At 57.4% G+C, this 24,688-nt stretch overlaps 1 protein-coding gene and 1 long non-coding RNA gene across 2 annotated transcripts in view; one reads left to right on the plus strand and one right to left on the minus strand.

Annotated features, from left to right (window-relative positions):
* Positions 1-24,688, minus strand: part of Myh14 (myosin heavy chain 14) — a 50,571-nt gene that overhangs the window by 17,482 nt on the left and 8,401 nt on the right. The window contains 22 exon segments of the mRNA XM_042700125.1: positions 481-687; positions 1,562-1,693; positions 1,931-2,039; positions 2,579-2,739; positions 2,999-3,068; positions 3,851-3,972; positions 4,808-4,995; positions 7,869-7,983; positions 8,488-8,541; positions 8,543-8,662; positions 9,969-10,142; positions 10,248-10,400; positions 11,243-11,361; positions 11,994-12,089; positions 17,837-17,977; positions 18,568-18,666; positions 19,057-19,120; positions 19,404-19,496; positions 20,442-20,465; positions 20,715-20,817; positions 20,915-20,942; positions 21,557-21,713. Coding sequence (XP_042556059.1) covers positions 481-687; positions 1,562-1,693; positions 1,931-2,039; positions 2,579-2,739; positions 2,999-3,068; positions 3,851-3,972; positions 4,808-4,995; positions 7,869-7,983; positions 8,488-8,541; positions 8,543-8,662; positions 9,969-10,142; positions 10,248-10,400; positions 11,243-11,361; positions 11,994-12,089; positions 17,837-17,977; positions 18,568-18,666; positions 19,057-19,120; positions 19,404-19,496; positions 20,442-20,465; positions 20,715-20,817; positions 20,915-20,942; positions 21,557-21,713 — 2,529 coding nt within the window.
* On the plus strand, positions 608-21,498 carry LOC122125655. Its single transcript, XR_006150773.1, has 3 exons — positions 608-694; positions 13,281-13,284; positions 21,489-21,498. It is a non-coding gene; the product is annotated as an uncharacterized LOC122125655 (long non-coding RNA).

Genomic DNA, 24,688 nt, shown 5'->3' on the forward strand with positions numbered 1-24,688 from the left:
CTCCAGAGCTGCTGCTCCCTCCCCCAAGATACTGGGGGTGGAACCCAGGGCCTGAAGTGTTACTTTCAAGACAGGTCCTCACTAACTTTGCTCAGGCTGGCTCCCAGCATGAGATCCTCCTACCTCTGCCTTTGGAGTAGCTGGGATTACAGGCAATCGCCACCACGCCCAACTTATGCACCAGACTGAAGGGGAACCAAATATGCCTGCAAAGGCAGCAGCACAGGGGCAGAGCAACGAGGACTGGAATGCCTAGATCCAGCTGTACCTGAAGCTTCACATTCTAGAGGCTCCAATATTTGAACAAATACAGGAGCACTTGAATTTCCTTTTGGCCCCGGCCCCTCCCATCTGAGTTTACTGTGCATTCACCACCCCAGAATACCTGATTGGTAGAAGCTGAGGGAGAAGGGGTACAGCAAGGGATCTGGGGAGGTGGCCTAAGATGGGGTCCCCGCATGGGGGGAGACAGGGACGAACCTGAATGTGCTGCTGCAGCCTCTTCTTCTCAGCCTGCAGCTGGCGGCTACATTCCTCCTCCTCCCCGACTCGGGCCTCCAGCTCGGTCACCACCAGCTCCAGCTCCTGCTTGCGGGCCGCCAGCCGTCCCCGCGTCTCCTCGGCCTCTGCACACAGCTCGGCCTCAGCTCGCAGCTGCTCGGCCAGGCGGGTGCGCTCCTCCTCCAGCTGCGGGGTGAGGCCTGGTCAGTGGGCACCTCCCAGGCCCTTCTTCCCTCCCCAGCCTCCTGTCAGTCCCCCGTGCTCTCCAGGTTCAGTCCTTCCTCCAGAGAAGCCCCCCAGGGGTCCTTTTCCTCTATCGCTGACTCTACCCCTATGTCCAGAAACCTAATCCAAATTATTCAGGGAAAAAAGCAACAGGACAATACTCAAGAAAGAGTCTGCCTTGGTATCATTATCATCAACATCAACATCATCACCACCACCATCATCATCATCACCATCATCATCACCATCATTATCATCACCATCATCATCACCATCATCATCACCATTATCAACATCATCACCATTATCACCATCACCATCATCACCATCACCACCACCACCACCATCATCATCATCATCATCATCATCATCATCTTTTCCATGAGGCAGTGTCTCACTATATAACCCAGCCTAGCCTCTAATGCAGGATTCTCCTGCCGGCCGCCTCCCAGGTGCTGGGATGCGCCCGAGCATTTCAAGATGATAAAATGTTGGAAACAGTTGGAAATCCACCACCCCCAGAACACAACCACACCCAGCAGGACCCTGCCCGGCGTGGTCCCCAAATCCCACCGTGCAGCTGCCTGGGCAACCTGGCTAGGCAGCCCGAATCCGCCCACCGCCAGCCCAAGGGCTGGGCTGGGCTCCATGGAGAGCCCCACCCACACTGACCCCGCCCACTCCGCCAAGCCACTCCCGCTTGCTTGGTTCTGCGCTGACCACGCCCCCATCCTAGCCCACCTAGCCCTGACTGCACCCTTCTCACCTAGACCACGCCCACGCGCTGCTGGCCCCGCCCCTCTAGCACAGACCACGCCCACCTCCCGCCCCTCACCTGTGTCACGCGGATCTGGAGCTCCCCCACTTCGCGGGCGCTCTGCTGTTGCAGCTCCTGCACTTTCTGCAGCTCCTGGGCGCGCGCCTGCAGCACCTCATCCTGCCGTGTCACCTGCAGCAGGGGCTTCACCTAGGGGAGGGGGGCGTGGTCGGTGGGAGGCGGGGCTGTCTGCGCATGCGCCTGTCACCTGGCTACTCCTCATCCTGTGCCTTCAGTGTAACAAACCGTCTTGGGAGCCCCACAGCCTCTGAGCGGTGCGAGTCCTCACTCAGCCCTGGTTCCGCAAGTCCCTTCCCAGGTCCGTGCAGACCAAGCGCCAGGGCCCGGTGATCGGTGATCGGCCGACTCCACGCTCCTGGGCCTCACCTTGATGAAGAGCCGCCACCACTGCCAGTTCCTGAGCTTGAGGTAGGCTGCGCAGTTCCTCTGCATCACCCGCAGAGCGCTCTGCTGCTGCTGACGCCTCTGGAAGGCCCTGGGGACAGGAGCAGGGGGCGTCACCCTCCCCGCCTGGCCCCAGCGGGCCACTTCTTTGGTTTGGTGCTGAGATAGAACCCAGGACCAGGCCTAACCTTCCCCTGCCTGCCCCTCCTGAGAAGTAGCTGGTATTACAGGGGTAAAGCACCATGCCCAACCTCTGAAGCCATTTTAATGGCTGGAATCTTCTTGTATCCTGAGATGGGTGTCTGCAGGGCCTTTGCACAAGCTCTCCTGCCACTCTCCTGCCTGGGTCATCTTTCCTTTGTGTAGCTGGTGCTTAGCTGTGACCAGGCTGCACAGGGCCTCTTCCCTGTCATCTCTTTGTCACCCTCTCCCCCTCCCCAAATTCCTGAGTTACCCCTGGCTTTCTCTGCCTTTGCACTAAGTTCCTACATCCTGGCAATCCTGGGCTCCATAGGACCAAGAAGCCCAGGTACCCTACAGCTCCCTCTGCCCTCTTGAAGGCCAGAGCCATCTGGTCAACCTCTCCCAGCTTTGGCCCCTAGCACCCCAGAAACATTACCTCACACATACCTGCGAGCCAGGTAGCCTCTAGCAGCTGCCTGGAATGACACGATGATGTCTGTGACCTTCAGGTCGCGTTCCTCTTCCAGCTGAGCCAGGACCCCCGCCCGGAAGAAGATTTTGCTCTGTCCCACGCGGTAGAGGTTGGGATCCAGTTCAAGGGCCTGGATCTGTGTTTGGGGGAGGGTTGGTTGGGGAGTAGGGGAGAGGAGGTCAGAGGTGGTGGTGATGGGGTGACGTGATGGGGGATAGCAAGGCTCCCTTCCTCTCTCTTTTCCCCCCACCCTCTCCTTTCCCCATCACTGAGGCTCTTGCGCATGCGCGCCTCAGGCCCTTCCTCCAAATTGGGGCTCCTGCGCATGCGCGCCCCAGGCCCTGCCTCCTCATTGGGGCTCTTGCACAAGCACACTGGACCCCATCCGCACGCACCATCTTCTCGCAGGCCTGCTTTCCATCCATGAAGCCCTTGGGGATGGCATTGGGCGTGAGGATCTCGTACCTGTGCGGGCCGGAGTCAGGGGGTTACCGGCGGGCTGTGGCACCCACGAATGGCCCAGGCTTCACAGGGAACCAAGGTGCAGAGTATCCCACTGCCACGGGTGTGTGTTTACGCGCGCAGGACTCAGGCCATGAACCCGGGGCCTGGGCGTGGTAACTGAGCTCTTTCCTTCCAGGTTGGCGCTCTACCCCTTGAGCCACACCTCTACTTCCGACTTTTTGCTAGTTCGTCGGCAAGAAGAGGTTCACAGACTTTTCTGCCCAGGTTGGATTCAAACCGAGACCCTCAGATCTCAGCCTCCTGAGGAGCTAGGATGACAAGCGTGGGCCCCAGCACCCGGCTTCTGCTTCCCTTTTTAAGCTGCACATTGCCGCAAAGTCAGGTGGGCTACAGCTCGTGGTTTGGGGGGGGGTGTCTATCACCCTGAAACTCAGCAGCAGCACGCGCAGGTGCCCTGAGCACTGGGAAGGTACAGGGAGGGGTTAGGGGGAAGGGAAGGAGAGAGGTGGAGGGGGAAGGGGTGCCCTTCACCCCCCCTTGCAGTGGAGCAAGGCAAGGCTCCCCAAGGCCAGCACATTGCCCTGCCCCCCACCCGACTCAGGCAGCGTGGGGGTGGGGGGCGTGACCCCAGGCTCCCTGCCGGCCCCGGGGGGGGTGGGGATCGTGGCCCCGGGGGGGGGGTGAAGATCGTGACCCCAGGTTTCCTCCCCACCCCAGCCCCGGGTGGGGAGGTGTGATTCCCGCCCCCCCTCCCCGCCGGCCCTGCCCGCGCTTCTCCTCACCGTTGCCGGAACTCCTGGAAGAGGATGCGGTTGGGGAAGCCCTGGCGGCAGATGCGGATCCCCTCCAGCACGCCGTTGCAGCGCAGCTGGTCCAGCACCAGCCGGGGCTCCAGCTTCCCGGCCTGCGGGGCGACACGCGGGATCAGCGCCGGCCACCAGGGGGCGCCGTGGCCCTTGCGGGTCAGCCTCGAACCCCGCGCCCAGCCCACCCAGCACCTGCTCCATGCCTGGAAAAGAGCCAGGCAGAAAGGCCCAGGTGCGGGGCTGAGTTTGCACGAGGTGTGTGTGTGGGGGGGGGGGAGGTAGTAGGGACTGGGCAGAAGAAGATGTGAACAAAGCCGGAGAGTGGTCTAGGCAGCTGAAAACAAGACACCCATGGTAGAAGTCTAGAGGAAAGAGAAACCCCTACAGTTCAACCCTGACCCTACTTCTGGAATGCTGAGGGGGGGGTATCTTAGCTGTGCACCCATGAGAATGGGGGATTCAGTCACCATAGCTCCTACACTCTGAGGAGAACAACACATTAGGCCACTCATGGGTTTGAATTTCCACCCTGCACCTTCTCTGTAGGTCTCGTTCCCTCATAATTCCAAGAAGAGAAGCCTGGTGGAAGTTACCTCCCTCCATTCCACGACGGTCCCTTGCATCCCATGTTCCCACCTACCACAGGGTCTTTGCACAACTTATTCTAGGCCTGGAATACCAAAATTCAGATGTCACCTCTTCCTGGGTGTCTTCCTGGATTTCCCTGACTAGCTCAAACTCTTATGTGTCATGTACTGCTCCTATAATTTTACTTGGACACGTGTCCCAGGTGGTTAGCTGAGTATCTGAGCTCCCTGGAAGTATTGCTCAAAGCCACAGAACCAGTTGAGGGTCCTGGGGTCCACTGTGACCCTGGTAGCCCCCTCCACCCTCCATCCATCTGTCCTGCCTCCCGGGGGCCCAGCCACTCACCCTCTTCTCATGGTTGGGGACGATGCAACGGACGAAGCTGGGGTTGGTGTTGCTCAGAGTGGCCATGAGGCGGCTCAGGGACTCCTTGTAGAGCTGCCCCACTGTCCGGAACATCCCGCGGCGAGGCCGGCCGCCAGGGGGGCCGTCCCCCAGGCTGCTCACCTGCTCCAGTCCGACGATGCCTTCCACTGAGGAGGTTGGGGGGGGAGGAGAGACGCAGAGAGAAGGGTCAGGGGTCAGATTTAGGGGGCCGGGACAGCCAGGGTCACGCCAGACAAGCGGGTCATGCCTCCAGGTCACATGTCCAGCCTCTTGGTGTATTATTTCATTTCTGAGAGGTTTCCCTAACTTTGTCTGGGCTGGCCTCGAACTTGTACACAATCCTCCTATATCGGCCCCAATCCGATTTCTCAGAGGAGGGAAGGGGAGTGGGGGGGGTCTAAGGACACAGCGGCTCCCTGGCTTGTGGGGCAGGCAGAGGTTCGAGCCACGCCCATACAGGCCCCACCCACAAACGGACCACCTTTCTGGACACTCACCCAAGGCCCTGCCCACTGCCATAGCCCCGCCCACAAACAGACCCCGCCCACTGCCGCTATGGTCATGCTACACATAGCACCACTCACCCACAAGCCCTGCCCACCTCCACTATGGGCACGCCCACAATACAGAGCATGCCCACGCTCTACAGCGCCACTCACTGGACACGCCCACTCCTGTAGGCCCCGCCCACGCCCATCTGGCACGCCCAGCCATGGACCATACAGCATCACTTACCCACAGGCCCCGCCTACCACCACTACGGGCATGCCAACCAACACAGCATGCCCACGCGCACTCTACAGCACCACTCCGTGGACACGCCCACTCCGGCAGGCCCCGCCCCCAGCTGCTCTGGACACGCCCACCCTTGGACCACAAGACCTGGCCCAGCAGAGCAAAGAGCCCTCACTTTGGCCATTTTCCACGAGGATCTGATTTCCAGGGACTCCACTTATTTGTTTATTTATTCTTTAAAATTCTTCTGCAGTTCTGGGGGGGGGGGACCGAGGACCTCGTGCCCGGTCAGTTAGCACTGCATCCCTTAAGCCATGCCCCGGCTTGCGTGGGCTTTTAAAACAGGGTTTGATTCAAAGACAAGCCTTTCTTTACTGGGAGAGTCTGGGAATGAGCAGGACCCAGAACGGAAGCAAGGAAGAGGAGAGAGGTGTGGGGCAGACATTCACACCCAGGTTCAGGTCACAGCCCCACCCCCCACCCCACCCTCGCCCCCCACCCCCACCCCGCCCCTTTGTTGGGCAGGCCTCACCGTGGATGCACACACACACACACCCCCTGGTGGAGACGGGGCAGAACTGCATCTCCCTGGAGATCCTGGGGACGAAGGCGGGAAGGAGCCCAGGGAAGCAAACTGCTGGAGGCCCCCATGTTCTGGGGAAGAAGGGCAGAAGGGGAGGTGGGGGAGATGCAGGGGAGATGGCGGCAGAGGAGAGATGTATGAAGAGAGGAAGGAGAGGAAATGACAGAAAGAAAAGGAGGAGAGGGTTATTCATAGCACAGAGGCAGGCAGGAGCTTGGATGTTAGCCAGGAGATTTCCAATTCCTGTTCACCTTTGTGTCAACTGCAAGAAATTCAGCACAAAAGACAGAAAAACATCCCTCCCTATATGCTGAGGCTGTATCTGTTTCATTAGGTATCCCTTTTTGCCCTGGCTGCCAGGAAGCTCAGCCACTAATTTTTTATTCTTTGTACCCTGCCGTTCAGTCCTCTGGTATGAACGACGTGCCTGACAAAAACCAAATTTCCCCTGGCTGTTTTCTGCTCGTGAACTCAAAGCATTCTAGTTCTTTGCTCTGTGCCTTCATCTTCCCAAGCCTGATGTGTCTCCAGGGATGCTTTTTTAGTTTGAGATCAAAACAAGCTGACCAATGATGAGAACGTGAAATTGGGAAAAAAAAACAAAAAACAAAAAAACCAAGGTGCTGACTCTGCCTGTTTGAAAGAGCATTTTAAAATATTCCCTTTCCAGATGGGGCTCAGACTGGGAGATGGTCAGGGCTCTGCCACGAGGGCATCTGCTTTCCTGCCTCTGCTCACCAGCAGCGAGCTGAGGGCCAAATTCTTCCCTTGGTGTGGCAGGAACACCGCCCAGCACTCCAGCCTCACGTTCCAGTCCTTCCCTGCAGGCGCGCTGGGGTTTGTGCCAAGAAGCACAGCCTGGAGGCTTAGTGGACCAGGGACATCGTGGCTCTAACATCCTTGTAATTAATCCCTTACCAGCAGAATAAGAATGTTTCTAATAACAAGGAGGAGGAGGAGGAGGAGGAGAGGGAGGAGGAGGAAGAGGAAAGAAATGCCCTTGCATGCCTACATATATCTTTTTTTTTTGTTTTTTTGTTTTTGTTTTTTTGGGTCTGGTCGTGGGGCCTGAACTCTGGGCCTGGGTGCTGTCCCTCAGCTCTTCAGCTCAAGGCTAGCGCTCTACCACTTGAGCCACAGCGCCACTTCCGGCTTTTTTTCTTTTTTTGCTTATGTGGTGCTGAGGAATCGAACCTAGCGCCTCTGGCATACAAGGCAAACGCTCTACCACTGAGCCAACTTCCCAGCCCCTTGCCTACATATATCTAAGAAGAACATGTTTCCTTCTTCCATTCGCAGACCTAAATATTCCACCTCAGCTGCATGACCCCTGTCTGCAGATTCTTCATCCATCTTCAACTAACTACCAATGGAAGATACTCAGCACCAAAACAAGTAAGTAAATCACTTCTACAACCAATCTCAGGCAGACAATATGATGCAATCTGGGGGATCCTGGAACTATTCTCCATGAACACTGAAGTAACACCATATGTATTTATTTTCCTGGTCTGATTGCATAGGCTACTATTGCAATAATAATAATAAAGCTAAAACTCTTGACTACCCATAGTTTCCAGTGGCCATCCTTGTCTGCTGTCTGATTATAAGATCCTCGGCTAGGGCACCAACCCTATCCATCTATTTGGGGGCCTGAGCCAGGCCAGGGGCTCCCCGGGCTCCAGGGAAGGGAACCCTCACCATCTTTCCAGATCTCAGCTGTGAGTCGGTCTGTGCTCTGGTGGAGCAGGGAGGCGACGCTGTCATTCAGGGGGTCCATGTTCTTCATCAGCCACTCGTTGGCCTTGTAGTCGACCTGAAAAGATCCGGGGTGGGAGGCTGATGAGATTTGCCTCCTTTCTTGTTCTCAGTGCTGGAACTCAGCCTGGAGTGGAGCGTCGGCGCCACCTTGTGTCCACACTCGGAATTGCGCCTCAACCGCAAGGCTGGGCCTCTCCAGGTCCTTCTACACCCCCCACCCCACCCCCCCCCACCCCCCACCCCCCCTCCCGGCAGGCACCTGGCACACAAGAGGTCTAGGGGATGACCCCAGCACCGAGTACACGGCCTCCTGGCCACACAAAAAGCCTATGTTGTTTCCTATTCCTCACATTTGCTGAAGGAGTGAAAAGTTGTCTAGTTCTTTGGTGAACTCCTACCCATCCCTTAGAGCCCCTTCTGCTGGTTTCCTCTGGGAGGTCTTGCCTCTTGGGCGCCCCAGCTGCTCCTTGTGGTGACTGGCTAGGCAGGCCCTGCTTTCCACCCACTCCTTCCCCTCGTCCCCACTCCTACCGCACCCAGGCTGCCCCCAGCTCCCTACCTTGCCCGCATAATGCAGGACACTAAAGTCGGCCTGGTCCCGCAGATGGCGGGGGGCGCTGGAACTTGGGGTGTCCGCCCTGCTCCTGGGCCACCTTCTCCACGAATGACTTGTCCGTGGCCTTGGGGAACCAGCACTCCTCATCCAGCAGGGCCAGGAGCCCAGGAGGGTTGGCCTGGGCACCCACGGGAAGGACAGTCAGTCCCGGTTCTGGACGCTCAGGACCCACCCCAGGAGGATACTCTGGATCCCCCTCCTGGGCCCCCGATCGCTTGCCTAGGGACCGGGACTGGGAAAAGGGCCCCAACTCCCAATTGAACCGGGCACTGGTCCCACAGTTGCTGGAGCAGCGAGGATGGAGGTGCATTGGAACTGGTGGGCAGGAGAAGGTGCACTAGAGGGTACTAGGGGGCAGGAGGGGGTGATTGGCACCCATGAGTGGAGCGAAGGGCAGGGTGAGAAAGGGGTGGGGCAGAGCCTGGGGAGCCTTTGGGGGAGCAGGCAGGCAGGGCTTGGTGGGGTGGTGGGTGGGGCCTGGATGGGAGAGCAGGCAGGCAGGGCTTGGTGGGGTGGTGGGTGGGGCCTGGATGGGGGAGCAGGCAGGCAGGGCTTGGTGGGGTGGTGGGTGGGGCCTGGATGGGGGAGCAGGCAGGCAGGGCTTGGTGGGGTGGTGGGTGGGGCCTGGATGGGGGAGCAGGCAGGCAGGGCTTGGTGGGGTGGTGGGTGGGGCCTGGATGGGGGAGCAGGCAGGCAGGGCTTGGTGGGGTGGTGGGTGGGGCCTGGATGGGGGAGCAGGCAGGCAGGGCTTGGTGGGGTGGTGGGTGGTGGGTGGGGCCTGGATGGGGGTGGGGCTTGACGTGGGGACAGGGCCTGGCAGCTGGGCAGAACCTGGCAGGGCAGGAAGGAGTGGCCATGATAAAGAGTGGGGGCGTGGCTTGTGGGAGGAGCCTGTCAGGGTAGAGCAGGTGGACAGGGCATCTAGGCAGTGCTTGGTGGGCAGGACAGAGGGGGAGTGTTGGGGGGAGCGAGTCTGGCAGTGGGCAAGATCTTGGTCGACAGGTCCTGGCAGTGGGCGGGGCCTTGCAATCGGTGGGGAGGGGCTCTTGTGGGCAGGATCTTGGTGGGTGGGCTGGGCAATGGGCGGGGCCTGGTAGTGGTAGTAGGCCGGGCCAGGGTCTTTATGGAGGGTGAGATAATGGTGGGAGTGGCTCTTGTGGTGAGCGTGGCCAGGGTAGGCCTGTGTCCATGGACAAGACTGGGCGGGGTTCTTGTAGTGGGCGGGATTTTGGTGGGCGGGGGCCAAGGGTCTTGTGGGTGGAATCTTAGTAGGGAGGGCCGGGTGGTGGGCGGGGCCAGGCTCCTGTGGGTGGGATCTCGGGTGGTGGGTGTGGCCAGGGGATGTGGTGGGCGGGATCTTGGGTGGTGGGCGGGGCCAGGCTCCTGTGGGCGGGATCCCGGCGGGCAGGGCCGGTGGGGCTCACCGGGCGCTCGATGAGGTCGATGCAGGGCTGCAGGTCCAGGCCAAAGTCCAGGAAGGTCCAGGCGATGCCCTCGCGCTGGTATTCCTCCTGCTCTAGCACGAACATGGTGTGGTTGAACAGCTGCTGCAGCTTCTCGTTCGTGTAGTTGATGCACAGCTGCTCGAAGGAGTTCAGCTGCGGGACAGAGAGGGCATGAGCGGGAGGACATTGCAGAGGACGTCGGGGAGGACCGTGGGGAGGACCACGGGGAGGATGTCGGGGAAGACGGCGGGGACAGACCTGGAAGATCTCGAAGCCAGCAATGTCCAGGATGCCCAGGAAGGAGGCGCCCTGGCGCGGGCTGCGGTCCAGGGCGCGGTTGAGCCGCAGGACCAGCCAGCGGAAGAGGCGCTCGTAGGTGGCTTTGGCCAGAGCCTCCAGCGCGAAGTCAGCCTGCGGGGAGATACGGGGTGTGGGCGAGGCCAGGGCCGGGCCTCGGGGTGGGGTGGGGTCTCCAGGCCTCCCGGGGGCCCCTCTGGCCTTGAGGATAAACGCCAAGCTGGCCATCGTGGACCCCCGGCCTTGCGTCCCCTTTGCAGCCTGGACGGCAGGGGTTCAAATCTCATCTCTGTCACTTGGAAGTCGTGTAACCCTCGGGTCCATAAACACACCTGTGCCTCAGTGTCTTCATCTCAAGTGGAGGACCAACACTTGCCTTCCAGATGAGTGGGGTGACTCCCAGCTCCTTACCTTCCAGTCTTTTCTTCCATCCTGGGACCCCAATGCTGAGCCCAGGACCAGCCGACAGGCCCGCCCAATGGCCAGAACTTCCTAGCCTGAGGTCACTCCTTCCTTTCATGCCTGTGATCTCGATCACCATTTCTTCCAGGCTAGGACTGCACTCCACCCCAGCCCACCTCTCCCTGTTGCAGTGGAGCCAACAGCCAAAGAGGTCTATATATAAAGAATATCGATCAAATTACCTAGATCCTAGCCTCCCAATGCCTCCAGGATGCAAATCACCTGCTTACTGTGGGCCTTTGGACCTTGCATGACCTGCCCTGCCTGACATCGCTGACCCTTAGGTCACCAAGCTTGCTCCAGCCTCAAGACCTTTGCACCTGCTGTTTCCTCTGCCTTGAACTTTGTCTTCTCCTAGAATCCATGGCTCCAGCATGCTTTCGGCCCCAGGAAAGCCTGGCCTTTGTTTTGCTCATTGCTTTCAGTCCCAGCCCCTTGACCAGGGCATGGAGGAGCTGGCACTCCTGTGCCTGCGCGCTGCCCACCATGCCTACCTGTTCCTTGGTCTGAGCCTTCTGCACGAAATCCCGGCCGACTTTGATGCGGGGTGTGAGCAGGGCACGGGAGAAGTCGGTCACCCCCAGACCCAGGAGGCGGCAGAGCTTCTGTGCAGCTGCGAGAAGGGCAGCAAGGTACAGTCAGCGCCCCCCAGTGGGCAGGACCACAGAGTGAGGGGCAGCCTTTAAAGCGTACATGTGCAGGATTGTGCATGTGCATGTTCTGTGCCCCAGTGGGAACCAGAGAAAAACTAGCCACAGAAAGAATCTGGCGGACTGGGAAGGTGGCTCAGTGGTAGAGCGCTTGCCTTGCATGCATGAGGCCCTGGGTTCGATTCCTCAGCACCACATAAGCAGAAAAAGCCGGAAGTGGCGCTGTGGCTCAAGTGGTAGAGCACTAGCCTTGAGCTGAAGAGCTGAGGGACAGCGCCCAGGCCCAGAGTTCAAGACCTATGAGTTCAAGACCCATGACCAATTAAAAAAAAAAAAAGAATCTAGCCGGGTGCCAGTGGCTCACACCTGCAATCCTAGCTACTCAGAAGGCTGAGATCTAAGGAGATTCTGCTTAGAACCAGAAAATCATCCCTACTTGATGCAGATCTGATCACAAGAACAGCAGGTGATGGTCCTGTACATGAGGCCAGCAGGCGCCCAATTCCCCTAAGATTTTTCCATGTTGCAGGTGAACCTGGAGGATTCCGGGTAGGAGGAGGCTGGCGGGGAGTGGGGTTTGCAGGGACCCCGTTACCTGTGTTGTCTGGCATGGTGGCCTGGTCCGTGTTCCGCTCTCTCTTCAAGACCACGTTCCCAAACTGGAGCACGGCCGACACGGTGCGCAGCATGGCTGTGGAGGGCAGGGATGGGTGGGGGTCACAGAGGCACAAGACCCTCCCCCCAATACTCAGCCCAACACCCTCGGGGGTCTTAAATAAGGGAAAGTGACTAGTGTATTGTGATCATTGTCATTGTGGTACTGAGATTTGAACTCAAGGCCTTGCACTTGCTGGGCAAGTGCACTACCACTTGAGCTGTGCCTCCAGCTCTTGTTTTGCTCTGGTTAGTTGTTGTTTTTGTCGGTCGTGGGGCTTGAACTCTAGGCCTGGGCACTGTCCCTCAGCTCTTCAGCTCAAGCCGAGCACTCTACCTCTTGAGCCACAGTGCCACTTCCGGTTTTCTGGTGGTTTATTAGCGATAAGAGTCTCACAGACTTTCCTACCCAGGCTGGCTTTGAACTGGGATTGTCAGCTCTCAGCCTTCTGAGTAGTGAGGATGACAGGCGTGAACTACTGGCACCCGGCTTCTGGTTAGTTCTGAGGTAAAGTCTCTCTCTTTGCTAAGCCCATGCTTAGATCTCCAGATTCCTATTTCTGCTCTCTCCCCCCCCCCCCCATAGCTGGGGTGTCAGGCATGCACCACTCTGCCAAGGTATTGGTCCAAATGTGGGGCTTGAAAACTGTTTGGCTAGGCTGGCCTTAAACTGTGATCCTCCTGATCTCATTGGCTTACAGGAGTGTGCCACAACTCAGCACTGATCCTCAAAGTAAAAGAGATGTCTCACAAAGCACAGGGCAAGGTTGCACCAAGAGCTCCCTGGCCCCACCCAGACTCCCCACCCTCAGGCGACTGGGCCGGCAGGCGGCACCACAGCATCCTGCCCCTCACAAACACTAGAGGGCGCCATCCACACAGGAACAAGACAAAAGCCTGCGGAACCCTGGTACCAAGAGTGCTACAAGGACAAAGGTCTGTGGAATGGGGCTGAAACAAAGGCATGGCCAGGCCACTGGGCAGAATGCCCAGGAAGGCACTTGGGGTGTAGACCATCGAAGAATCTAGGCAGTAGGTGAATTTGCCAATGCCAGGCCGTGAATAAAGAGCACAGTCTCCATTCTTCCTCCTTGCAGAGTTCTAGAAGGTGCGTGTAAGTGGGTCGTGTATCCAGCACCATGTGGATGACATAGTCATAGATGGTGAGACCCTCATCTCAACTAACAAGCCAGGTGTGGTGGCCATGTCTGTAATCCAGCTACACAAGAGGCGTAGGTGGGAGAATCAGGATCTGAGGCTGCCTCTGACAATAATAATAATAATAAAAGCAAAAAGAGCTAGGGAGAGCCGGGCGCTGGTGGCTCACGCCTGTAATCCTAGCTACTCAGGAGGCTGAGATCTGAGGATCATGGTTCAAAGCCAGCCCGGGCAGGAGAGACTGTGAGACTCCTATCTCCAATAAACCACCAGAAAACCAGAAGTGGCGCTGTAGCTCAAGTGGTAGAGCGCTCGGCTTGAGCTGAAGAGCTGAGGGACAGCGCCCAGGCCCAGAGTTCAAGCCCCACGACCGACAAAAAAAAAAAAAAAAGAAGAGTAAGGCCCTGAGTTCAAATCCCAGCACCACATGGCCCTCTGGACACACAATAATGCTTTGTCATTTTCTGAGACTATTTGCAGCTGTGTTCTGTGTGGTTGTTAGGGTGCGCAGGAGGCTGGGGTTGGTTTTGTTCAGAACTCACCCCAGGTTTGGGGGTATCAGGACTCCTTCCCCGCCCCCCCAGCAATATCCGCCTATCCTGTTTCTATCTCTCACTTCCCTGGCAATGCTACAGGTCAGAGGCCTTGAGGGCTGGAAGTCTACAACAATCTGTGCTGGGTAACCAGGGAAATAAACTCTGGCTTATTCTTAACCAACTACACCAAACTCCCAATAGGCAAGCCTCCCTGCAATCTCAAAATACACACAGGGAAACAGGCACAAGCCCAATGTGCTCAAGATGACCCAGTTCATCAACTGGGAGAGCTGGGGGCCCATCTGAGTTGGACCTTCAACAAGCAGCTCTTGTTCTGAGCATACATTTCTAACGTATACCATGCAAAGCAAGCAGAGTGTGGTGGTGCATGCTTGTAATCCCAGCTACTGGTAAGATAGAGATCTGGAGGATTGAGGCTCTAAACCAGCCAAGGAAAAAGACCTCATCTCAACAAATGAGCTGGGCATGGTGGGACATATCTGTAATCCCAGCTACTTCACAGGCAGAGAAAGGCAGATTGCAGTCCCAGCCCAGCCTGGACAAAAAGCAAGACTGTATCTGAAAATTAACTAACGCAAAAAGGGGTCACAGGCCCGGCTCCAGTGGTAGAGCTTCAAGGGACGGGTTCAAATCCTAGCACTGCTAAAAATGCATAGAAAAAGGGCAAACAACGGGCATCCGGCTTGCTGGAGGCTCTGAAGGGTCCTGAGCAGGGCCGCCCTGTGGAGGCAGAAACGGGGGGGGGGGGTGGGGGGGGGGGCCGGGGAGGAGGAAATGGGCACACTCTGGGACTCCAGTCAGGATTGCTTTGGGTGTGCTGGAGATGATGGCGAGGACCCCGGGGGAGCTCATCCTGGTGATGTTCCCCAGGCCACGCGTGCTTTCTAGTGTGCGGGAGCACAGAGGTGACTTGGAAAGTGTATGCGTGTATGCACGTGTCTTTCTTCTACCAAAACCACCAAGCTGGAATCTGACCTGGCGGAACACATACAAATGGAGATAAAACCAGCAGGCTGGCATCGCCAGTGGCACACGGCCGGGAACGGTGTTAGGACTGAAGGGGAGAAGAGAAATGTGGAATCCTAGACCGAAGAAGCACTGTGTGTGTGCAACTTGGGCAGGGGCTCCGGCCTGCAGGGCCAGCCCCTCCGGAGGCGGAGCATCCTGGGTGGGTGTGGCTTGGACCAGGGGCGGGGCACTCTTGTGTGGGCTGGTATGTCGGTGTGGGTGTGGCCAGGCTAGCCGTGACTTGGGTGGGCGTGGCTGAGAGGCAGGGCTTGACCAGACCAGTTCTGATAGGCACACCTGTATGGGCGTGGCCTAGATGGGTGTGATTAGGGTGGTGGGCCTGTAGCTGGGTGCGGGCGTGGTTTGGGAAGACTTCCGGTGGGCGTGTCTGGGGGCGTGGCCTGCCTAGCAAGCACCGAGCCTCTGGCGCCCATCACACCTGGCTCGCAGGTAGTTCGCCTCTGCTATGATTGGGCCACGGGGCGGGCCCCGCCGGTCTGGTCGCCCACAGAACAGCAGAAGCCCCCGCTCTGTCTGTTTTGCCCTGTGCCCAGTGAGGCCTGGCCCACCGAGTTGATTTACCAGAGAACCATCGTAAGGAATGCGTGGCGCGGTTATCAAGAGCGGGAGGGCGTTGAGCGGTGGTGGGGTTGGCGTCACCCCGGGTTTCCCTAGCTGGGCGGTGGGAGGGGCTGGGCACATTGGTCTCTGGTTGTGACCTCTCAGTGCTGGGGACACACAAGAACCCCAGGAATGCTGAGAGGCTTCTGGGAAGGTGGGTGCGTGGCCTGGGGAGACAACGCTGCCCCACCATGGACTCCAGGAGCATTTTTGGGGGGATGGGGAGGTGCTGGGCCAGGCAGGGGCAAGGCTGAACCCTGGGCTCAGCCACGATGGAGGGACAGCCAGCTACCCCAGGCCTCAGTGTTCCCCCCTGAGAAATGGGTACAATGGGTACAATCATGGCTGCTTTGGACCAGTCCTGCCCACAGCTGGTACTGGCCAGGTATAGATTTACATAAAATTAAAAGCGAGGCATGGGTGGCTCACGCCTGTCATCCTAGCTATTTAAGAGGTTGAGATCTGCCGGGCGCTGGTGGCTCACACCTGTAATCCTAGCTACTCAGGAGGCTGAGATCTGAGGATCGCGGTTCAAAGCCAGCCCGGGCAGGAGAGACTGTGAGACTCTTATCTCCAATAAACCACCAGAAAGCCGGAAGTGGCGCTGTAGCTCAAGTGGTAGAGCACTAGCCTTGAGCTGAAGAGCTGAGGGACAGCGCCCAGGCCCAGAGTTCAAGCCCCACGACCGACAAAAAAAAAAAAAAAAAGAGGTTGAGATCTGAGAATCACAGTTTGAAGTCAGCCTTAGGGAAGGAAAATTTGTGAGACTCTTATTTTCCAATTAATCAGCAAAAAAAAAAAAAAAAAAAAAGCCAGAAGTGGAGCTGTGGCTTAAGTGGTAGAGTTCCGTACTTGAGTGAAAAAATTGAAGGAGTGTGCATAGGCCTTAAGTTCCAGCCCTAGGACCAGCACCAAAAATAAATAAATAAATAAATAAACTTAAGCTAGGCATGGTAGTACATGGTAGTGCACGCCTATAATCCCAGCCAACTCAGGAGACAGGACTCAGGCTGGCCTTGAACTTGTGATTCTGCCTCCGCCTCCAAGAGCTGCAAAAGTTTTGTTTCCAAGGTGCAAAGACCAGCTGTGTTCTTTCCAGGTGGTGAGAGGGGCACAGGCTGGCAGGTCCCGGGGGACCAAGCAGGGCTGTGGCATGATCTGAATTTGTTTGTCCGTTGCTGGGCTATGGAGACAGGCAGGCTGGGGAATTACACAAGCAGGGTTGGGAAACCTGGCCAGGAAGTGAGGGGGGGGAACCCACCAAGATCCTGTGTCAATAACGCAAACACAGAGGCCTGGCCTTGGCCACCTGCTACCCAGCCAAGAGGGCACTCCATTCCAGCATTCCAGCTGCAGCCCCAAAGCCAACAATAGCTCCCAGGCCCTTGTACGGTGCCAGGGACCAGAGGAAAATCAGCCTCAAGGTGGGCCTGGTGCACCCTGGAAACACCTGAGGGGGGTCTCTTGGAGGACTTGGTTCAAAGACTGATAGTCCATCCAACATAGCCAGGCATCATAGCACATGCCTGTAATCCCAACACTCACGAGTCCCAGGCCAGCTGGGCTATATTGACAGATCCAGGATCTTGGGCTAGGAACAGGATTTCAGGTGCTGATACTCTGTGTCAATAGATGAAGAAAATAAAAATCCTAAACAGGGGCTGGGAAGGTGGCTCAGTGGTAGAGTGCTCACCTAGCATGCAGGAAGCCCTGGGTTCGATTCCTCAGTGCCACATACACAGAAAATGCTGGAAGTGGCACTGTGGCTCAAGTGGTAAAGTGCTAACCTTGAGCAAAAGAAGCTCAGGGACAATGCCCAGGCCCTGAGTTCAAGCCCAAGACTGGGAAAAAAATTTCCAAACAGAACTTTCTTGTAAAGTTATCCTTCAGGCCAGCACCTGGCTCCAGTCAGCCCAGGAAGGGTGGGGCTGGGAAGAGAAGACCTTACATCAACTAGAGCAAAAAGGTCTAGGAGAGTGGCTCAAGCAATAGATCACTTGCCTAGCAAGTGCTAAGCACTGAACTCAAACCCCAGTACTGCTAAATAAGTAACAACCATGATTCAGTTTGCCCCCTTCCCCCCCAGTTTGGGATGCTCAGCAAGGCCCAGTGTGGACCTGGGGTCATCCTCTCACCCTGGCTCCTGCAGCCCTCATCCACTCAGACTGAACTCACTCCAACGTGACCCATGTTTCCTGCCTCAGGACCTTTGCACATGCTGTTCCCGCTGCTCTTCCCAATGACCCCTATGTTCCATCTCTTGACCTGTTCCCCTCTAGTTTCCTCAGCCCTCATCACCCCTAGATCACAGAACAGCTTTGTTGTTCCCCCACCTCTTTCCCACAGCCCCAGGGCCTGTATACAACAGTCACTCAGTACATGATTGAGTGTGGAAGGCGTGGGGTCCCTGTGCCCACCCTGGCAGGTGGGGTTCACTCACAGGTGATCTCTTCGGGGGTGAAGCCCAGCACCCGCAGTGAAGCCAGGGTCTCCTGGAAGAGCTCCCGCTCCTGGCCGGGGGAGGACGCGGGCCCATTGGTGAGGAAGCGGTACTGGGAGCAGGGCTCCAGCAGGAGGTCGGCTGGGGTGGGAGGACAAGGGGTCAAGGTCAAAGGCCAGCATGAGGTCAAATATACGGAGGGGGGAGGAGGGAGGAGGAGGGGGAAGGGAGGACCAGGCCTGGCCCGGCCAGTGAGGCCTAGGGAACGGGACACAGAGGCCGTAGGTTGGACAGACAGAAGCCAGGAGCGTGGTGGAGGCTGGGGAGGCAGTGCGGGGCAGAGGACACGGAGGGAGAGCACCAGCCTCTGGCAGAAGCAAAGGGCAGAGCAGAGAGGCAGCATACAGGAGGACTGTCAGAGAAGGCGAGGCAGCGGAGGCCCGGCAGAGCTGGGGGGGCAGGAGGGGGTCACCCCAGAGGCCATGAGGGAGAGGAGGCCGGAGACCCGGAGCAGGAGCAGCAGCCACGGGAGACACGGAGCCAGGCAGGATGGAAGGGGCCGGAGGCAGCGGACAGCAGAGATCGGAGGCTGGAGGCTGGGGGGGCAGGCACAGTGAGAGCCACACACACCATGGTGCAAGAGCCAGGGCTGCCCTCCCCCCTCCCTCCCTCCCTCCCTCCCTCAGCTCCTGGCACCCTCCCCCTTTCCCTCTGCAGGGGCCCACACTGACCTTTGAGCTGCTCGCTGGCGCCCCCTAGCAGCTGGTAGAAGATGTGGAAGCTGCACTCATCCTTGGCCTGGCGGATCGCCCGGGACTTTTCCAGCAGGTCTTGGGATCAGGGAGTCAAGGAGCCAGCAGAGGCAAGAAAACCCCACGCAGCACCCCCCTCCATGGGGGGCACTGCTGTGTCTGCCCACCCCGTGATGGCTGGCTCAGATATGCAGCCTTGGCATGTTCACTTGGGACTTGGTTTCTCCATCTGCTTATGCCAGGTTGGGTGGTGCATGCCTGCAGTCCTGGCTGTGCGGGAGGCAGAGGGGGGAGGATTGAGGTCTGAGGCTACACTGGGACATAACTGCGTCCACCTCTCAGAGCCTTCCCGAAGCCTGGCACAGACTCTGGGAGGAGGGTTGGGGGGGGTCATTTCCAGTGTCCACGCAAGGACCACATTCCCACGCCCCCTTGAGGGCCCGGCGGCCACAGGTGGGGAGCGGATACAGGTCTCAATGTTGGCGCCCACAATGTATCCAGCAACGTCAAAGTTGATGCGGATGAATTTGCCCTGAAAGACAACAGCCAGAGTTTGGGGGAGCCCTGGAGCCCCCAGACCTACACCATGCCCACAGCCCCGCTGTCCCGGGCTTCTGACTCTCAACACCCAACCTCACAGGCCTGCACATGTTACGTCCCAGGCTCCTTGGACCTCTGTCCTCAGGAGGCCCAGCCTCCTCCCTCAGACCCAGGGGGCCAGACCCCAGCCTTCTCCCTCAGACCCGGAGGTCCAGACCCTAGCCCCCCATGCCAAGTCCTCATCCCTGACCCCCAGCTGCAGGCCCAGCACTCACAAATCTCGAGGAGTTGTCGTTCTTCACTGTCTTGGCATTGCCGAAGGCCTCCAGAATGGGGTTGGCCTGAAGCAGCTGCCGCTCCAACTCCCCCTGCAGGGCATAGAGACAGGGAGGTCAGGGAAGGGAGGCTGGGGTGGAGAGATCGGGGATGGGGAGGTCTGAGACAGGAGGGGAGGTTGGGAGGGGAGGTGGGGCAGGGGAGTGGGGAGGGGAGGTAGGGAAAGGAGGGAGGGAGGGGGAGGAGGGGAGGGGAGGGGAGAAAGAAGGATGGGAAGGGGAGGGGAAGGGAGGGAGGGGAGGAGAGGCCCCACAGCAGTGCCCAGCTGGCACTGTCTGCATGGGAGGCGCCTTGAGGGGGAGGATGCCCACATCCGGCCTCGTCTATTATGAGGGAAACAGGGAAATGTCTGCAAGACTATTAACTGGAAACAAAACCAAAGGACACAAAACACGAGCTGCAGCGGGGCGCAGCACCATGCCGGCAGCGCAGCCTGCGGACAGAACTGATTCCCAGAGAGAGGGATCTGCGCAGGCGCCGGCAGGGGCCAGGCCTGGGGCTCAGGGTGCTTTCACCTCGGCTCTCCTCTACCCATCAATGGCAGTGGGAGCCCAGGCTGCGACCGCATGGTAGGCCCTCCCTAGAGCACACAGTAGGGCTGCCATGAGGACTGCTTATGAAGACTAAAGTGCAGTCATGGACCTGCGCATATGCACAGAGTAGGGCTGCCCTGAACTGCATGTGCATAGTAGGGCTAACCGAGCAGCCTATGTGTGCACACACTGCCGGGGACAGCAGTGGGGCATTTTAGCCATGTGCACATAGTAGGGCTGCACTTGATGAGAGCACAGCCCTGGTGCACTGCGCACACAGTAGGTCCACCAGGAGCAGCACTGCGGGTCCCTGGCCGTGTGCACACGGGAGGACCACATCCGGTGGCAGCACAGCCCTAGTGTGGTGTGCACACAGTAGGTCCACCGGAAGCAGCCCTGTTGGGTGTCTGGCTGGGTGAGTGGAGATGACTTCCTGCTACTCACATAGGACATGGTGCTGACGGAGGTCTGAGGAAGTCAGAACACGGACACGGACCAGGACACGGACCAGGACACGGCACATGGAACATGGACAGACACAGTGAAGGGGGGCAGGGCACGGGCCGGGGCGGGCCTGCGAGGCCTCAGGTCTGGGCTCCCTGGGGACCCTCCCCCTCCCCACCTGGGCCTGGGCAGCAGTGATGGGGGGTGCACAGCCCCAGGAAGAGTGATGTTATGGATGGCAGGGCCCCGGTGTCCCAAAGCTGGGTAACTTACGGGGACGCCCGGCTCCTTCCTGCCCTTGGGCGAGGATGCCACATGGGCCAGGTACTGGATGACCTTCTTGGTGTTCTCTGTCTTGCCAGCCCCAGACTCCCCGCTACGGGGGGGAACAAGGCGCCAGGTAAGCCCCTGCCCTGCCCCTTCCAGAGCTGCGCCCAGCCTCTGCCTCCAGGAAGTCCTCCGAGATTACTCACGTGCAGAGAATGGACTGGTCCTCACGATCTGAAGGGGACAGAGTGGGGACATGTCACCTGTCGGCGTCTCTCAAGCAGAGCACCTTGCAAGATCCTTCTGGGGTCATTTAGCTAAATGACACTTCCAGATTCTAACACAACACCCCAATTAAACCTCCAAATATTATAGCTGTTAATTATGTAACTTTGTGTGTGTGTGTGTGTGTGTGTGTGTGTGTGTGTGTGTGTATGTGTGTGTGCTGGTCCTGGGGCTTGAACTCAGGGCCTGGGCACTGTCCCTGAGCTTTGTTTTGCTCAGGGCTGCCGCTCTACCACTTGAGCCACAGTACCACCTCCAGCTTTTCTTGAGTGGTTTACTGGAGATAAGAGTCCCATGGACTTTCCTGCCCATGCTGGCTTTGAACTATGATCCTCATATCTCAGCCTCCTAAGGAGCTGGGATTACAGGTGTGAGCACGGGTGCCCGGCTCCCCTTGTGTAACTTTGCCAGGGTTGGCTCGCACATTATAAGGTCTGGGGCAGCTCCTCCGCAGTGTGTAACTTCAACAACAGCCTTGGTCTGTGTCCCATGCAGGCCCCTGGAGGCCAGAAGCCTCCCCCACCCCCCCCCCCCAAGTCCTGCAGCGCCCAGCCCATGCTCACCTTGCAGCATGCTCCGGTATGCGCCCTCGGTCACGGCGTAGACGTGGGGTGGGACCTCATGGCGCTTCTTGCCCCGGTACATCTCCACGATGGCCTCGGTGTAGATGGGGAGCTGCTTGTAGGGGTTGATGACCACACAGAACAGGCCAGAGTACGTCTGTGCCAATGAGAGGGGAGTGGGCCTCAGCTGCGCAGCATGAGGGCCACACATGGCAGGGCGGGCTATGCACCATACAGGCTCCACACAGCCACACATGCATTTAAATGTCTGGCAGGAAGAGTTTGGGAGCTAAAGAGAGGAAAGCAAGCTGGGCACTGCGTCTCACGCCTGCCATCCTAGCTACTCAGGAGGCTGAGATCTGAGAATCGTGTTTCAAAGCCAGCCAGGGCAGGAAAGTCCATGAGACTCTGATCTCCAGTGAGCCACTGGAAGTGGCACTGTGGCTCAAGTGGTAGGGTGCCCTCCTTGAGCTGAAGAGCTGAGAGACAGCACCCAGGCCCAGAGTTCAGGCCCCATGACTGACACACAAAAAAAAAGACAGGAAGCATCAAATGTGCTGCATGTGACCCATACCAGACTCTGCAGAAGGACCTGATCCCGGGCCACCTCACTAAAAAGGGACCTGAGAGGGTTTTCTGGTCACCTTGGTTTCCTGGAATGCCTCTGGAGACTGCTTAGGGGCTCTGCAGGAGCCTGGGCACCTGCCTACAGCTCAGACACACTGAGGCCCTACTGTGTGTATATGTGTGTGCGCACCTGCGTACATGCCCTGACACTGGGACTTGAACTCAGGGCCTAGGCACTGTCCTATGCCTTTTTTTTTGGGGGGGGGGGTCCGGTTGTGGGGCCTGAACTCTGGGCCTGGGCGTTGTCCCTCAGCTCTTCAGCTCAAGGCTAGTGCTCTACCACTTGAGCCACAGCACCACTTCCAGCTTTTTTTTCTTTTTGCTTATGTGGTGCTGAGGAATCGAACCCAGGGCCTCATGCATGCAAGGCAAGCACTCTACGATTGAGCCAAATTCCCAGCCCCTGTCCTGTGGCTTTTTAACTTAAGACTGGGGCTCTACCACTTACACTACATTTCTGATCCTGACTTTTTAGAGATAAGAGTCTTATGGACTTTCTTGCCCAGGCTGGCTTCAAACCCCGATCCTGAGATCTCAGCCTCCTGAGTAGCTAGGATGACAAGGTGAGACACCAGTTACCTGGCTGGCATGATATTTTTGAGATTAAAAATCTCAGTGTAGGGCTGGGAAGGTGGCTCAGTGGTAGAGCGCTTGCCTTGCATGCCTGAGGCCCTGGGTTCGATTCCTCAGCACCACATAAGCAAAAAGAAAAAAGCCGGAAGTAGTGCTGTGGCTCAAGTGGTAGAGCACTAGCCTTCAGCTGAAGAGCTGAGGGACAGCGCCCAGGCCCAGAGTTCAGGCCCACGAACGGAACCAAAAAAAAAAAAAACAAAAATCCCAGTGTACTCCAAGCTGGCCTCAAAGTTTCAATCTTCCTTCGTGGTTAAGATTACATGCGTGCCACACCATGCCTGGAATTACACTCATTGAAGGAAATGCTGAACTTCGGGTTACAAGCATGTGAAAATGAAGCTTTTTGTGTCGTTCTTGTTGTTGCATTAATTTCCAGGGTCCCTCAGATTCTGTTCACACAGCTGTGAGGATTGGATTTGTGACTCTGTCACCATTTAAGAACTAGTCGCAGGCTGGGCGCTGCTAGCTCACACCTGTAATCCTAGCTACGCAGGAGGCCAGCCCAGGCAGAAAAGTTGTCATGAAATTTATCGCCACCAGAAAACTGGAAGTGACACTGTGGCTTAAGTGGTAGAGTGGCAACCTTTAGCAAAAAAGCTCAATGCCCAGTCCCTGAGTTCAAGCCTCATGACTGATTTAAAAAAGAAAAAATAAAATAAGAGAAAGAGCCAATCGGACTCAAAAGGGAGGCAGTCACATAGCAAAGGAAGATGCTAGCAGGAGCTAGGTGGGTATACTAGCCAAAAAGTTCGGTGCTTCTTGGCTCGCCTAGTTAAGTACTTAACCATTCATTATGAAGCCAGTAAGCCATTTACTTAATTAACTCATTAGCTAGTTGGTAGTTGGCTACTGTATACTCCAGACAAGCCAAGTACAGTGAGTCATGCCTAGAATCCCAGCTGCTTGGGAGGCAGAGGTGAGGAGGATCATGGGTCAAGGCCAACGTGGACTAAAAGTTAGTGAGGCTCCATCTTAGTATATAAACTGAGTATGGTGGGACAGGCCTATTATCTGAGTTACTTAGGAGACATAGGAAAGAGGATCTGAGTCTAGTTGAGTCCATGCAAACATGTGAGGCCCTCTCTTAAAAAAAAAAATGGAAGAGGCTGGGAAGGTGGCTCAGTGGTAGAGCACTTGCCTTGCATGCATGAGGCCCTGGGTTCGATTCCTCAGCACCACATAAGCAAAAAGAAAATAAAAGCCAGAAGTGGTGCTGTGGCTCAAGTGGTAGAGTGCTAGCCTTGAGCTGAAGAGCTGAGGGATAGCACCCAGGCCCAGAGTTCAGGTTCCACAACTGGACCCCCCCCCCCCAAAAAAAAAATGGAAAGAGCTGGGAAGGTGGCTCAGTGGTAGAGTGCTTGCCTTGCATGCATGAGGCCCTGGGTTCAATTCCTCAGCACCACATAAGCAGAGAAAGCCGGAAGTGGGGCTGACACTCAAGTGGTAGAGTGCTAGCCTTCAGCTGAAGAGCTGAGGGACAGCGCCCAGGCCCAGAGTTCAGGCCCCACAACAGACCAAAAAAAAAAAAAAAAGAAAGAAAGAAAAGAAAATAGAAAAAGCCAAGTACCAGTGGCTCACACCTGTCATCCTAGCTACTCAGGAGGCTGAGATCTAAGGATCATGGTTCAAAGCCAGCCCAGGGAAGGAAAGTCTGTGAGACGTTTATCTCCAATGAACCACCAGAAAACGGGAAGTGGCACAGTGGCTCAAGTGGTAGAGCGCTCGCCTTGAGCTGAAGAGCTGAGGGACCTTCCTAGGCTAGCACAAGGCAAGGAAGGAAGGAAGGAAGGAAGGAAGGAAGGAAGGAAGGAAGGAAGGAAGGAAGGAAGGAGACAGTCAGACCGAGGCAGGGCGCGGCTCCGCTTCTTGGGC

This window comes from Dipodomys spectabilis, unplaced genomic scaffold (genome assembly GCF_019054845.1).
Source record: "Dipodomys spectabilis isolate Male_0828 unplaced genomic scaffold, ASM1905484v1 ptg000266l, whole genome shotgun sequence".
Classification (NCBI taxonomy): domain Eukaryota; kingdom Metazoa; phylum Chordata; class Mammalia; order Rodentia; family Heteromyidae; genus Dipodomys; species Dipodomys spectabilis.